The sequence below is a fragment of the Bison bison genome, unplaced genomic scaffold (genome assembly GCF_000754665.1).
Source record: "Bison bison bison isolate TAMUID 2011002044 unplaced genomic scaffold, Bison_UMD1.0 scf7180017864335, whole genome shotgun sequence".
NCBI classification, from domain to species: Eukaryota; Metazoa; Chordata; class Mammalia; order Artiodactyla; family Bovidae; genus Bison; species Bison bison.
The window spans coordinates 66,442-82,778 of NW_011494907.1; the positions used below are offsets into that span (position 1 = coordinate 66,442).

The 16,337-nt window shown below is 44.3% G+C and overlaps 1 protein-coding gene across 1 annotated transcript in view; it reads right to left on the reverse strand.

The window, feature by feature from the left end:
- Window positions 1-8,822: 8,822 nt before the first annotated feature.
- Window positions 8,823-16,337, reverse strand: part of NANP (N-acetylneuraminic acid phosphatase) — a 34,090-nt gene continuing 26,575 nt past the window's right edge. Inside the window, exon 3 of the mRNA XM_010854065.1 lies at window positions 8,823-10,136. Within this exon, the coding sequence (XP_010852367.1) occupies window positions 9,480-10,136 (657 nt within the window). The 3' untranslated portion in view covers window positions 8,823-9,479. The remainder of the gene's footprint in view (window positions 10,137-16,337) is intronic.

A 16,337-nucleotide genomic window follows, 5' to 3' on the forward strand; every position in this document is an offset into this window, starting at 1 on the left:
CCAAAATCACTGAAGATGGTGACTGCAGCCATGAAATTAAAAGACGCTTGCTCCTTGGAAGGAAAGTTACGACCAACCTAGATAGCATATTCAAAAGCAGACATTATTTTTCCAACAAAGGTCCGTCTAGTCAAGGCTATGGTTTTTCCAGTAGTCATGTATGGATGTGAGAGTTGGACTATAAAGAAAGCTGAGCGCTGAAGAATTGATGCTTTTGAACTGTGGTGTTGAAGAAGACTCTTGCGAGTCCCTTGGACTGCAAGGAGACCCAACCAGTCCATCATAAAGGAAATCAGTCCTGAATATTCATTGGAAGGCCTGATGCTGAAGCTAAAACTCCAATACTTTAGCCACCTGATACAAAGAACTGACTCATCTGAAAAGACCCTGATGCTGGGAAAGATTGAGGGCAGGAGGAGAAGGGGATGACAGGAAGAGATGGCAGGATGGCATCTCCAACTTGATGGCCTTGAGTCTGAGCAAGCTGCGGAAGTTGGTGATGGACAGGAAAGCCTGGTGTGCTGTGGTCCATGGTGTCCTAAAGAGTCAGACATGACTGAGCGACTGAACTGAACTGATTGTCTCCCAATTCTAGGAGGCTGGAAGTCCAAGATCAAGGTGTTGGTGGGGTTGGTGGAACCTGCAGGCTCTCTCCTTGGCTTGCAGAAGGATGTCCTCCCCTCCACTCCCTGGTGTCCTCATGTGCCCTTTCCTCTGAGGGCATGCATGGTTGGTGTGTCTTCTTATAAAGATACCAGTCCTAGAGGATTAAGGGTCCACCCTTATGGCCTCATTTAACCTGAATCACTTCTTTAAAGACCCTGTCTCCTAATAGTCACATTAGGGGTCAGGACTTCACCATATGAAATCTGGGTGGGGCGGGGGGACACAGTTCAGTGCAGACACCTCTCCTCATCTGTGGGTCCCTCACCCTCCTCCTTACATACCTACCTCCTTCTCTTCTCTCACTACAGACCCACTTTCTCTTTTTCTGTGGTTTTAACTCATTTGCCCTTTTAAGTGTTCACTCAGGAGAGTGGAATGTGCTGAGTTCACAGTCCTTGGACCCGTGGTTTCACCTCAGGCCTGTTTTGCTTGGCTCGATGACCAGGACCCTTTCTGTGGGTGACTCTCTCCCACATTGGGCTTCTTACAATCATCACCCTCCCTGTGCCCCCACGACCCGGCCCCCTTGGCTCCTCCTTAGGGGGTCTGGCCCCCCTGGGAATTCACGAGTGGACCCCCCAAACTAGACCCTCTCAGTCCCAAACTGTAAGACCTGCACATTGAGGCTTCCTTGGTCCCACCAGGCAGAGAAGTTCAGAGAAGTCAGGGGTGGGAGCCCCTCGAAGAAGCTGCGGGAGTTCAGACAATGCCTGACAGATGGACAATCGTGCCCTGGCCCACATCTTAAAGGAGATTCCCAGCCTCTGTCTCCGTCTCTCACCCAAGCATGTTTTAACCTGGTCAAGGAATCACTCTTTCTCACGTCATTTTTATTCAGTCACCACACACACACACTTAACACAGTAGTACTGCACACACACACACACACCATCAAAACACCCCACTGCACACAATCCCACCAGACATCCAACCAAGCACATGCATACCCACTGCTCACATCGACACCGCAGTCCCTCGCCTCACAAACTCCACAACACACAGCCCACCACTCACACGATTCCACTGCATGCACCCCACCACTCACACACGCCCCGCTAATGAGCACTCCACTACGTGCACAATTTCACACACATATACTGCAGTACTCAACACACATAATATTCACACATACACGCTCCTACAAAAACTACATGCTTACACACAATCCCACCACGTACATACACAACCCTCCATATTCACCTCACGACTCACATATCCACATGAACACAGACCACTACACCCATATTCCTCACACACCCATGCACACGCACCCAGAACACTGTATTCGCTCCCCACTATTCACACACACACCACCACACAAACTTCAGTGTGCACATATATACACCCCTTCCACGTACTTGCACACACACTACATATGCAACTCTCTGTACATTTATCCACCTCTACACACACACTTTCGCTCCACTATCCACACCCCCCATATCCACACTCACACACCCCATTACACACATGCACACAAACCCACAAGCTCACACACACAAGCTTTACCCCTCCTTATTCTAAAACGCTGATGACAACGCTCTCCACACCCCTGAGCCTCATATCCAGGAGTGTCCTTCCTACCTGTCCAAGCTGCATTTGTCACCATTCCCTACTCAGATCCCTTTCTTCAGCCAGGCTGATCACTTTCCTTCTTTGGAGGCTGTGAACTCCTCCTGACTGCTCAGCACTCACTGCCTGCCACTCAGTAGGGGTCTGATAACTTTGTGTTGAACTGAATTCTGTGCAAATATTTTGACTCGGGCATTTTTATTTTTTTAAAAAACTTTTTATTTGGCTGCACTGGGTCTTAGCATGTGGAACCTTCTTTGCCACATGCAGGATCTTTAGTTGCAGCATGTGAGATCTAGTTCCCCGAGCAGGGATCGAACCCAGGCCTCCTGCATTGGGAGCTTGGAGTCTTAACCACTGGTCCACAAGGGAAGTCCCGGGAAGGGGTCATGTATTCTGCACTATACTCCTTCTTTTTTATGTACCAGGATGTCAAAATTGAAACTAAGTCAGTAGATATCAGACATCAAAAGTGAGTGTGAGGCTCCCTGAAGTTTTCAAGGTAATTAGTTAAGAACTAGTTTCCTGATTTTGGGGCTCCTCCCCGTGTTCAGAGCATGAAAGTTGAGAGAGTAGAGGTGGAGGTGAAGGGACTTGATGGGGTTTCTTCGTGGAGTAACTGCAGCCTGTGTGTCCCAGTGCCCTGGAGAACGGTACAACTATCTCCTTGACCTCAAACTTACAGAGCCGGGTCCAATGAGGAAATTCAGAGAGGGTGACATACATTTGCTGCAGAAAGCACACAAGTTCCAGGGTCCTGGGGCAGCAGTCAGAACAGAGGAGGGAGGTGGGTGGGGGTGTAACTCCACTCATGGATGGTGGGGTAAAGACACGGGAAAGAGGCTGATCTGGACCCATGTGAAGTCCTTCTCATCCAGGACTGCCTGGGAGAGAAGGGTCTCACTCGTCAAGGTTGGTGGTGAAGAGGTCTGGCAGAGAACCAGGACTTGGGTGGGGGTGGGGGGCAGCCCGCTGGAGAAGGGGTCCGGCAGCAGCAGGAGCCAGTGGGGGCCTCAAGAGGCCTGGGCAAGCCCACAAGGTAGCCATGTGCGGCATCTGTTGGGCTTGCAGGCCGTGGGGCCAACTCATGACGGCAAAGGCTCCAGACACACGACCTCCTCCCTGTCCACACACCGTTCGCTGCCCCACCCCTGGCTGCAAGGAGATGAGCGCACGAGCCAGCCTGGCTTCATCTCCACTGGGAGGCTCCAGGAATCTCAGGCCTTGAGGGGACAGGCAGGGTGCTGGGGTCCTGTTCTTGACCAAAGATGGCAGTGTGGACTCATCTGGTAGGCTAGCCCTTCTTCAAGTCTGAGCACTAGTCTCAACGCACTGGCAGGGAGAAACTTTCACATCTAAGTAGAAGTTAAAAAACAATAGGTGACAGGAAAGTTTCATCTTGATTACATTCCAGAGTTATCTGAGCTCAGCGTGCTGGTTACACGCATGTTTCCTCAAATTCTTTTATGTCTGACTACCTGGTGCTTCAAACGTGGTCCCTGCATTTTCTTTGATCTGCCGTACTATCCAACACTTGCCTGGGGAGATACTTGCCGGGCTGGGTAGGGGGACTGGCTGGGGCCAGGCTCTCACACCATGCCATCCAGACTGTCTCACCCACTGCGGTGTGTACCCAGGGTACTGACTGTTCTGCTTTGGCTCCATGTTTATCATTCCTACAGGGAGGAGTCAGCCGACTGATCCACAAAATTTGCACATTCCAAGGAGTTAAATGTAACAAACAGTGCTGTTTTCAGAGGAGCACTGTAAATCTTATTTCAACGACATCTGCTGGACACTCAGTGAAGAACCATATGTGTGATTTTCAGAGTGTATTTTGTCAATTATTATTTTATTTACTTTATTATGTTTTCAAGCACACATTTCAAGCTTAGGAGATGTACAAAAAGATTATCTCTAATTATTAGGAACTCAGCAAGTATTATATGGGTGATATTAAACCAACAAATAAACCATCACAAAATTTAACTTTGAAATTATTAAAAGCTTGGGTTGAGGATCTTATCCACTGATCAGCCTGATGCCCAGGAAAAAAAAATCATGACATCTTCCAGGAAATCCATGAAAATAACTGTACTGTCAATGTCATATATGTGAAGAGTGGTTTAAAATAGACAGTTTTGACCTACCAAGGTCACGTGACTTTTCTGTACCTTTCTTTTTGGCCACATCATGCAGCTTCTAGAATCTTAGTGCCCTGACCACGGATTGAACCTGGGCCCTGGCAGTGAGAGCACCAAGTTCTAACCACTGGACCACCAGGGAATACTTGTTAACTGTTAAACTTCATTGTAAAAGTATAAATCGAATGGATTATATTCAGAAGGGTTTTATTATGAAGAAATCTGAGTTTAAGTCTTAGAAGTGATCATAGGAACATAGTTGCCTATCAAAATAAATATCTTATGTATAAAGCAACTTTGAAAATTCAGGAACACAGGATCATAACGAGCCCTGCCACTACAATCAAAGTCAAAGAAGAAATGTATACAAGAATATAGAGAATGAGGAAGTTGGGGAAGAGATCTTAAGAAATAAGCTGCATATATAATTTTTTTTAAGTTTCAGGCATGCTGTAAATCTCCAGCTCAAATGAGCGGCTTTTCTCAAACTGTGGGTAGTGACTGTGGGGCACAGGACTAGATTTGTGGGGCCTGACCTACACTGAACATCGACTGGATAGGCTTCCATAATAACGGCAAAGAATGGAGTATGCATCTAATACTGCTTCTACGCCAAACCCAATGCAAACTACGTTATCATAAAGGAATTTAAACACCCACACGCGAACTGGGCAAACAGGCACCGACGGCAAAATTACGGAAGCCAAAAAGCACGGGGACAAGTGGCAAAGGATTTAGTAGATGCAAGCAAGCGGAGACGAGAGCAGCAATGGGGAACGCTGAGGAACCACGAGGTGCACAGCTACCCCTTCAAACATTCAGGCACGGAAACCGCCAGATACCTCAGTCCTCACGGAAGAGAGCGAGCTGAGCTAAGGGTGATGGGGAAAAGGTGCTCCAAATACCAATGGAGGCAACTCTCTGGGAGTCCAGCAGTTAGGCCTTGGCATGCTCACTGCAGAGTTCAATCCCTGGGTTAGGGAACTAAGACCCCATAAGCCACGCAGCACAGCCCCACCCCCCTCAAAAAGGCAAAAAAAAAGTGGTAAAGAAAACATGCAGATACAAATAGATCCCTGGATCCTTGCCGTCTCCAACCTGGTCCTCACTCAACAGAAGTCATGATGCTTCTCTGGAATAAAAACAGAGGGTCTCTAGACAGGGGCACCACACACAATGGGCTCAGGAACAACCAGAGATTAAGTGACCATACGGCTGTCCCCTCGTGTGACATACCTTCCCACTCAGCTCCCAGGGGCCCACATCAGACCTCCACTCAGTCAGGAGTCAGAGATTCCTCTCCAGGAAACCAGACCAAGAGCAAAGACCTTAAAACATTGACCCCAGGGGTTTTTCAAGTAACTGCCTACCAAGCACCTTACAGAAAAGGAACCTCTGAGTATACAAGCCCCATCCATTCATGCAGAGCTCCCAATCGTGCATTTTCATCCCTTTTCTCTTACTCGTGATACATGAGGTTCACTGGGCATTTAAGGAAAGCCTCTAATGTGCACAAACAGACCCAAATAAACAGAAGACAGCAACGTGGAAGATACAGTGGATTCTTGGATTCTTCAAAAACATTAAAAAAAAAAAAACTTTAGGGGTGATATTCCACTCAAACCAAAAATAAATGCTATTAAGAACATTTTCTTAAAACTGAAAAAAACTTGGAAATTAAAATACATAATGGCAGGCAGGAAAAAAATCAGTAAGACTGAAAGGTAAAGCTGAAGAAATCTTTCAAAAAGTAGAACAAAATAAGAGATTTTCGGAGAAAAAAGAAAACAAAGTGGAATGTCAGGAGAGGAGGTCCTGAAGGGTGGGAGGTCCACGGAGTGGGAAACACAGGAGCAGAGCACTTATCAACTAAGTAAGGACATTTTTCTAGGACTGAAGAACGTAAGGTTTTGTTTGAAAAGGTTCAAGAGCGCCAAGGACAGAGAATGCAAACACAGCAAGGGAAATTTTCACGGACCACTGGGGGGCGGGAAACAGAGTTCTAAGAGCTTGAAGAGAAAAAGAAAAGTGTCACAACAACGTGGCCGCTAGGCCACAAAGCAATGCCTTTGAAACTCTGAGTGACCTCTGGCTACATGCTGTTAAACTATCAATGCTGGGAGAAGAGAATAAAAGCATTTTCAGACGCTTGAGATTTATCTCATCTTTACAGGGAAACTGCTCAAGGATGCGTGCCACCAAAGGGGGAACAAGTCAAGAAAGGGATGACACAGGGCTCAGGACATCTAACCTAAGAGGTAAAGAGACTCACTGAGATGGGGTATGCCCCACAAGAGGGCAGGCAGATGGAGCAGAGGAAGGGCTTCACAGCTGTCCCGACCTCAAAGTGGACACCATGCAAGTCAGCAGAACCATCGCCTTTATTAGCAGTGGATGGCTGAGCTCAAAGGCGGATGCTCCTAACAGGAACAACTTACAGAAGCTTCATGGCTTTTTAAATCAGTATCTTAGCAAGATCATTGCTTTCTAAAATCAAAAAAGCAGAAATAAAAAGCTGACTGAATCAGAGGAATTTATACACTCACACCTACCTATATACACAGATACGCAGGAAAGTGCTGACAGAAGAGGCCTTTTTAGGGTAGGCGGGCTGCTGGAAAAGAGATGAGACGGACATTTTGCTATTCACACGTTCATTCTTTGACTTGTACACCACAAATAGGACTTGTTCCAAAATGAAAAAAATACATTCCCCCATTTAAAAAAGGATGGAATGAAAAAATCCTGAGCATCATGCGTAACAAGGAAGTAGCTTTGTTTGTTAAACAGGTAAAACTATGCCTAATGTACACACATTGAGTCAGTGTTCACCATACATGTGTCTAATGGATTGTGACAGAAAATGCTTCCTGTTGTGGGCCGCAAAGAAATCTGACAGTGCTAAATCGAGCACCTCTGCAACTAAAAAACTATCTTTCCTGCAATACCACGCTCACTGGGTCCTGGGCACTACTGTATCTAGGATGCGTGTGTGCCAGTGGGCGAGTGTGTGAATGGAACCAGAAAACAGCCAGCCTTGTGTCAGCGTTCCACGGGCACGGCCCGCTCGTGGCTACGAGGCATTCCTCCATAACGACAGTGTTTGGGTGAGCCTCTGGACAACTGAGAATCTGTGGCTTTCTAGGCATGTGGGCAACTATGAAAAACAATAAAGAATTATTTTAAAACAAACCCCCCTAAAAATTAATAAATTTAATTATTTAATAGGTCTATTCCAAGATTTCTTAATATCTTCTGTAACATTCCATTCAGAATGCAGAAAGCCAAAGTTCTTCCCTAAGGATGGGTGCAAATGGAAAGTAATAACACATTACAAGTAACGCAATTATGTCATTCCCCACCAGATCACTTTTGTTGAAGAACTGCTCACTTAGCAACTGAGGTGCCCACCTGTTGAGATCTGCTAGAGATCCCAGGAACTGGGAGCAATGAGCCTTCTCAGGCAGCATAATGAACGCAAGCGCTGGACTGTCTCGTGGGCGAACTGAAAGGACAAACCCTCAGCACCACACTCGCCCCCCCTGAGAAATCACACACACAACCATTTTCCTATCAACAGCCTTCAACTTAACAATTTAAAACATCTACACTGCAACTGAGGTCACATGGGCACCACACCTAGAAGAGTTTTACACAAACATTCCCTGTTCACAGGCGTTCAGTTTCAGAGCCACAACAATGCTCTTCACAGTCAAGGGCACAATCACATTTTAAAAAATTACAAGTGGGATGCGTAACAGGCACTTGCACAATGCCTGAGAACCCTTTCTTGGGAGAATACCTGAAGGAGCCATTCTATATATATCCAAACAATCGAACATTTTACATTAGTAGTTTCCTACACAAAAGTTAAAAAAGGTACCCCACCAAAAAACAACCCAGATCAGTATTTCTTTTTTCCTTAATTAACCTTTTTATTCCAGGTATGGTTGGCGAAATCATGAGACTTTCTAGCCTCCTGGTCTTGAGAGAAGTTTTTCAAGTTGCAGGATGCCTCACTTTGGACTTAAGAGTAAGCTCAAAGCAAACCCTGAAATGGGTATAGAAATTTGTGAAACAATGACAGTTTCCAAAAGTTCAAGTATTAAAATGGCACCCTGGAAATGGTTAAGAGTACAATCTACTCTTCCGTCAGTTTTCACCACATGGTGAAACTATCCGTCAGGAGACAACAGAGGAGGCACAGCACGATTAGGACGCGCCAAGGCGACCCCTTCTGATGTGCTCACAGGGCAACAGCCTGGGGCCACGCGGCCTGCACTCCGCACAGCGAGACTGGCCGGCCCCTCAACCCCGCCGCACTCCTGGGAAAAGACAGTGCAAGTACTTCCCTAAGAGGCGAGGAAGACTAACAGGAACCTACACACTCACTCTGGAAAGTTGGGAAAACGTTACGGAAAAGGAGCACTGTATGTTGAGTTTAACAGCTTTTTTACTGGAAGAATTTATTGGTCACATACACACCAGAGGAAAACTATCCCCTCCCCCCACAAAAAGGTAAGGCAGAAAAATTAGATTCATAAGAGAAGTATACATTCAAAGTAGGCAAAAATATGATGCATGTGTTTAAAACAGAAAAATATGAAAATAATTTCACTATGAAATGCTTTGATTGGCATGTAACTTGGTACTTACTTCATATCAACCAGATCCAACTGCTCTAATAAATCTCTATTATATGTTTCAAAATAGCTATTTAAAAAAAAAAAAATCTATTTTTAAGCCAAAACATAAAATCTGTATTTGTACATCCATGAACAAATCATCTTCCTTGGTATCTTCAGAGATCCAAGATGCTAACAGATTAATAAAATAATTTTTTTTTTTTTAAAATCTCAAGCCACAGATTAACAAATATACTTCTTCAAAGTTTCCTGGATGACACTACTAAAAGTTACTTGTATTAATGTACTCTGGATTTTCAGATATAAATACCAGTCAATGGTCGGTTGGCCATTACATGACAACTGTAATTATCCTTAGAATTGGGTCACAGTATAGAGAATGCTTTATCTTTTCTTAGCTGGAACCCTGTTATTTGACCCTAAAATTCGTAAGTATACCGTTTTCTGTGCTTTAAGTGGACACACTGACTTTGCAGTCTATGCTGTGTAAGAGGGCAGGTAACTCTAGCACAGAAGAAACGATATAATGCGGTGTGGGGGATGACTTCAGGGGCACCACCCCATTTTTATTTATCCAGACTGTTGCCTTCAGCCCTGCATTGAGGCCTCCTTGTATATCGGTTTCCAGCGTGTCACCAACCATCACACAGTCCCCAGGCTGTACCCCGAGGAGGTCACAAGAGTAATAAAATATGGAAGGGGCCGGTTTCTCCTCCTTCTGCTCTCCACCCACAACAATAGCGTCAAAATAGGACTGACAGGCACAAGCCTCAATCTTCTCCCTCTGGGTCTGTCGTTCTCCGTTTGTCAATAAGAGAAGGCGGACCTCCTTTCGAAGTTCAGTGAGCATGGCTTTGACCTCTTCGGCCAGCGTCATGTGCTGTAAACGTGTAGATTTCCACAGGAAATAACATTCTTCAGCTAATTTCCTATTGGCTGCACCGCCTTTGGTTTCCTGGATTGCTTCTTCCCAGTGTGAAGTCCTGAGGTCAGTAATGCACGTATTAGAAGGATGAAAGCATTCCTTGCTGAGTTTAACTTGAACTTTGTTGCAGATGATTTCAGCCTCTTCTTTGTAATGGTATTTTGATTGTAAGAGCTTTATCACCTAAATAAAGGAAAATAACTCCATCAACACACTTCATGTCTTCAATACCCATGTCCTCAGAAGCTGTAAGCCTATAAACCAAGAGCAAAGACAGATTCTAACTCCACTCCTGACTTGGGATGCTCCATTGCCACACCATTTCCGGTGGGAATTTGTCTTACTATAAGAGCACCATGGGACTTCCCTGGTGGTCCAGTGGTTCAGAATCTGCCTGTCAATGCAGGGGACAGGGGTTCAATCCCTGGTCCAGGATCTAAGATCCCACACGCCGTGGGGCAACAAGGCCCACGTGCTCCACAATGGGAAGCCCGTGCGCCACACCTGGAGAGTAGCCCCCACTCTCCGACCTAGCGAAAGCCCGCTCACAGCAACGAAGACCCACACAGCCAAAAATAAGTAATTAAAAGTTCAAAACACAAACAAACAAAACACCAGAGTGAAGATTTCTCAACATTTCCAGACAATTCATTCACACACACACACACACACACACACACTCCCTCCCCGCCCCCCGACTCCTCCTAAGGAGATTCTTTACATACAGCTATAAAAATCCCTCATTTGTCAGTTTAAGTATGTCACCCTTTATTCTGCTCATGAAGACATGAAAATAAAACTGCGCTTATATTTAGTGAAATATATAGAATTTCTAACAACCAATATTTAGACTCTTCCCAGATATGAGGCTAGTTCACCTAACCTCTCCTCATCTATATCTATTTTATCTTTTGAAGGCCTAGTTTAGTTAACCACCATATAATAGGGGACCCAATTCTGTACTTTTAAAAACATATGTGTGTAGTTCCCATGGAATCAAGCACGTTCTGTGATTTCAGCAGTCTAATGACAGTGGTTCTTCCTAACTTACTTTTCTTTTTTTTTATTATTTTATTTTTTAACTTTACAATATTGTATTGGTTTTGCCATATATCAAAATGACTAACTTACTTTTCCAGATAAAAAACTTCAAGTAGTTCTGAATCTCCCTCTTTGTCACACTGGTTCTGAATCCTTTATCATAATCCCTCTTAGGATCCCACAGCTCTTTACCTTGGCTTTTCATTATATGAGGTTCTTACCATGTGGCCTGTTTGCTAACATTTTCTAAGACTCCGATGTGGCAAGCATTATGCTCAAAGCTCACATATGCTATTTCTAATCTCTTCTACAACTCCCCGAGGGAGCTTCCTTCTTGAGACGAGAGAAAGGAAGTTTAGAACTGATAAAGAACTTGCCCCAGCTGAGCCTGAAGCCCATACTTGCCTACCTCCACAGGCCACATGTGTACCTTCATACTATGTATTCAGTGCTAGAGACTGGTCCCCTTGTTCTCATGACATTATCTGATAAGGACAATAATCATCACAAACGCTGGGTTGAGTGCCCTGAGAGTCACATGAAAAACTGGAACTCAACGGTAAGAAGCAATCCCAGAGTTGTTGGGTAAAGCAGGCAGAGGAAGAAACATTTAAACCAAGGCATTCCCAAGCCCAAAGGTGGGGATGGGAGGAGGATAAGAGCATTCTAGAAAGAAGGAACAGCACAAAGACCCAGTACTTGGGATTCTGTGAGCCGGGCAAGCTGGAAGCTGAGTTCGGCCGCAGTGGAGACCATGTGAGGGAGGGTCCCAGGTGAGGCTGGAACGGCGTTGCCAGATGCACTGGCACACCTCACGCCCACAGGTGCCACTGGCCCCCTCCACAAGGGCCTGGGCTTCTCGGCCCAAGAGCCGCATCTCTCCACACGGGCACCGGTGCACATGGGCTGGAGCCAGAGGACAGCCCGAGGAGTAGGTCTCAACCAGTAAAAAGCAGAAATTAGTGGGCAGATATCACAGCTTCCTTGCCCCTTCGGAGGGAGAGTGGAATATGTCTGCATGTGTCTCCCAGAGTCCCAAGCCGTGCGCACTGTTACCTGCTCCTCAGCAGGGTTCGTATTAGATTCTTCCCCTTTCCCGTCTGACTCCGCCATTCCCTGCAGCGCTTCCTAAGATCACTTGCCAAGTGAGTTACTTGCACTTGGGAGTGTAAATAATTCAATTACTTGATGTACTGGGGACTTCTGGGGAAAGTCGATCAGCCGCGGCACTTCTAGATCTTTGAGGATGAGCGCAATACACATGATTGGGGCTAAAATCTTCTTGTTGTCGAAGCAAAGCAGTCAAACAAGTGTTCCCTAAACTCTACAAGGAATAAATGATCTGCTATTCACGCCAGACACTCAGTTCACCTGCTGAAAAGGGGAAAGAGCTGAGTAGACCCCTTCTTCCTATAATAGCTAAGAAAAGCCTTACTAGTCCAAAGAAAATATACCAACCCTAAGAATTTTAGGTAAAGGCAAAACACTGAAATGTTTTGCTTTATAAAGTTAAATTTCAATGAACCAATCAAGCCTTTTCAGTCACCATCTTGTCTAGCAATGTCAAGTGACTTCCTCCAGTGCTATGAGGGTCACTACAGTTTCAGCAATGCTACTGCTATACAATAAAAGGACACAGGCCTCGAGGACTCCACAGTACTCCTGATTCAACAGGAACTGGCTCACTGTTCATTGGGTTAGAGCTCCCAATAAAGATCCAGTTTCCTGTAAACTGTAATTGGCAATTCATTAAATACATTCCTGGGATGTGAAAAAGCCAATCCGCTCACCTTAAAGGGAGATTCTTGCAGAGGCATGGAGTATGGATCCCAAGTTTCAAAACTGCTTCCCATTATATTCCCTGATTTAACTTTGCCACAATGACTAATTACATATTCATCTGGAATAACCAGTGGTATTTAAACAGTATTAGCATCTTTGGGGGAAAAAGTTTATCAGTCATTTACATATTATTATTAGTTCAAACAGAAATAACATCTAAAGTGAATTAGTCCACATTATTGGTGCAAACTCACCAAACATCTGCACTGAGAAAAGGGAAGTTTTAATTGAACTCGATAGAGATGAAGAAAAAAGATCTCTAATTTGGAGGCATGACGACATCTTGTGTAAGGGCCTACAGTCTGTGTAAGGGCATCTTGGGCAGGCCTGAGGAGGGTTCTGCAGAGAATGAGGCCTCTAGACACCTACAGGCCCGAAGAAGGGAGAGATGGGAGAGCAACATAAACTCAAACTCCATCTCCTTCCAGACTCTATTTCAGGTTATATCCCAACACATATAGAAAGCAAACACTGCCCTACCTCCTGCTTTCCAGACCCAGAATTAAAGTTACCACCATGAGTACTAATGTGTGTGTTTAAGTTGCTTCAGTCGTGCCCGACTCTTTGCAACCCTATAGACTGTAGCCTGCCAGGCTCCTCTGTCCATGGGATTCTCTAAGCAAGAGAAATACCAGAGTCGGTTGCCATTTCTCACTCCAGGGAGTACTCATGTTTAGATATGATTTTAAAAGACTTTTTTGAGGCCTACTGTGGGAGCCATATAACACATATGATTAAGATATGAAGTGGCTGAATTCTAAATAAAACTAACTTACAAATACATGCTCACAAAACATGATGGCTGCATACAGACTAACCAAGTCAACCAGTTTTCCTGTTATTTTTAGTTCAAGACTTTGTTCAAATATCATGTACTCCATGTGGCCTAACCTCACCAACCTATTTTGAAACTGCAATTCTCTCTCCCTCCACCTAACACATTTGTAAATAAAAGCACATTTATTATGTTTCCTGTCATTCCCATTGGAAAGTAAACTCAAAAATGCAGGAATATTTTTTGCTTTGTTCTCTGAGAAACCCCAATTTTCTGGAGGCTTCCGCTTGAGTTGTTGCTTAGTTGCTAAGTTCAATCTGACTCTTTTGCAACACCATGGACTGTGAGGCTCTTCAGGCTCCTCTGTCCATGGATTTCTGCTTGAGTGGTGACACTGAAATACAGGCCTGAAGTGGGTGGAAAAAAAGTAGCTTTCCCAGATGACTAAAAAAAAAGTAATAAAGCTGATGGCCAATATTTTGTAATAACTGTAAATGGAAAGTAACCTTTAAAACCTGTATAAAAAATTTTAAGAAGAGGTTGGAAAAAGAAAAAATATTAGAGCTGATATTTAGTCAGTATGAGCTTCGCTGGTGGCTCAGACGGTAAAGAATTCACCTGTAATGCAGGAGACCAAGGTTCCATTCCTGGGTCATCCCTTGGAGAAGGGAACGGCAACCCACTTTGGTATTCTTGCCTGGAGAATCTCATGGACAGAGGAGCCTGGTGGGCTACAGTTTATGGGTCTCAAAGAGTTGGACAGAACTGAGTGACTAACACACACACACACAGTCAGGACATGATTCCTTCTCCTCAAGCCCAAGGCAATGGCATTGCTGGACTTCCCCCTCCTCCTTTCATAAGGCATTCAGAGTGACTCAGAACGCTGGCATGTTTCTTTTAACTAGGCCAACATCTGTGGCTGTTGTATTCTTATGGGATAAAGCGATCCTAGATCCCTGTATAGTTAATCCTTGTATAGTTAATAGCATTTCACAGGATGTTTACAAAGGAAACAGAAAGAGAAACAAGTCTGGAAAAATGAACTTTTATCCATCCATTCAACATTCATTCAACATTTACCATGTGTCAAACAAGATGAATATGACAGCTTGTCTCCTCTTTAGAAGCTCATTACTGGGACTTCCCTGGCAGTCCAATGGTTAAGAAAGCGAGTTTCCAATGCAAGGGTCAAGTGTCCAATTCCTGGTCAGGGAACTAAGATCTTATAAGCCTCACAGTGAGCCGCCCCGCTCCCCACTAAAAAAGGAAACTCAGTATTTAGTCGTGGACATCTGAGTTGCAAAATTAATTGTAGTATCCTTTGACAAGAACATTAAAAGACATATGAACAAAATACAGAGCTGGTATAAGGGAGGGTGTAAAGACCAAGGAGAAATACAATCTGACTTTCGTTTTTAAAATTTCGCTGTGGTAGGAATGTGGAGGATGAAGAGGACACAGTAAGCCTGGAATAAAGATCACAGCAACAGTCTAGACAAGCAACAAGTCCAGCTTTAACTAAGACAAGGGCATCGGGAATATGCAGGAGGGCACAGACTTAGAGACAGAGTGGACAGTAGTACAATTCTGGAACACTGGACTCCATGTACTTCTCATACATTACATTAAACCTAGCAGATAGGGTTTCTGAGAACTAATACCACTACTCAAAATACCACTATTGAAAGATCTGAGGGTTAGAGGGGTTAAATAACTTGTCTGGGTGCTTTCAGCTAGGTATGGAGGAAAACTGTGATTCAAACCCAACTGTCTCATTTTATGTATTTATTTATTTATATTTATTTTTTGGACAAGCCACATGGCTTGTGGGATCCTAGTTCCCTGCCCAGGGATTGAGCCCCCAACCCTTGGCTGAAAGCACAGAGTCCTAACCACTAGGTTGCCAGGAATTCCCTCAACTGCCTGATTTTTAAAGCCTACACTCTTGGCCTATAGCAAGAATTGGACTAAAACAAGGATTTAATTACAACACATTGGACTTGGCCTGCCGAGAAAACACAGGTAAATATGTACAGTCTGCAGGGAGATACTGGAGGCAATGTATCAGGGGATGGTCACGATCAAAGGCGTGAAGATGGAAAGGTCAATCAATACTGTGTAATGCCTCAGTACAGTTATTAAAATAGCCTTAAAATGTCCAGGATTCTATCAGTTTAGGAGGTGCCTAATGATTGCTTTTTTTTTAACTTAAAAAATGGACATTGCTTTGTTTTTTGCAAAAACTGTATAAAAAATTGTTAACATTTTTCCAATGCATATTTTGGAGAATCACTCTGCTAAACTATTATACACATTAACTCAATTAATTCCCAAAAGTAGTCTTTTGAAGTTGGCCCTAGTGTTGTACTGTAACACAGATGAGAAACTCAGGCTCTGCATTGAATTATCTGCCCCAGATCTCAGAGCAAACTGTGGCGCCAAGATGATTAAAGATTGATTACACTCTTATGGAGAATAAGAGAATATTAAATAAAGACATCTTTATTGGAAAAAAAAAAAATAAACAAGAGTACTGGACAGATCCGAAAACGCACCAGGAGTGTAATGCACCAAGAAAGGACGAAGAAGCTGAAGATCCGGGGAGATACAACTTAACAAAGCATGAAGTGGGCGGGGCACGAAGGGTTGGAAGGATCAGGTTCCGAAAGTGGGCTTTTCAGATACGGTAATCCTTCGTTTATTTCCCTTAAAGCTGAATGCAG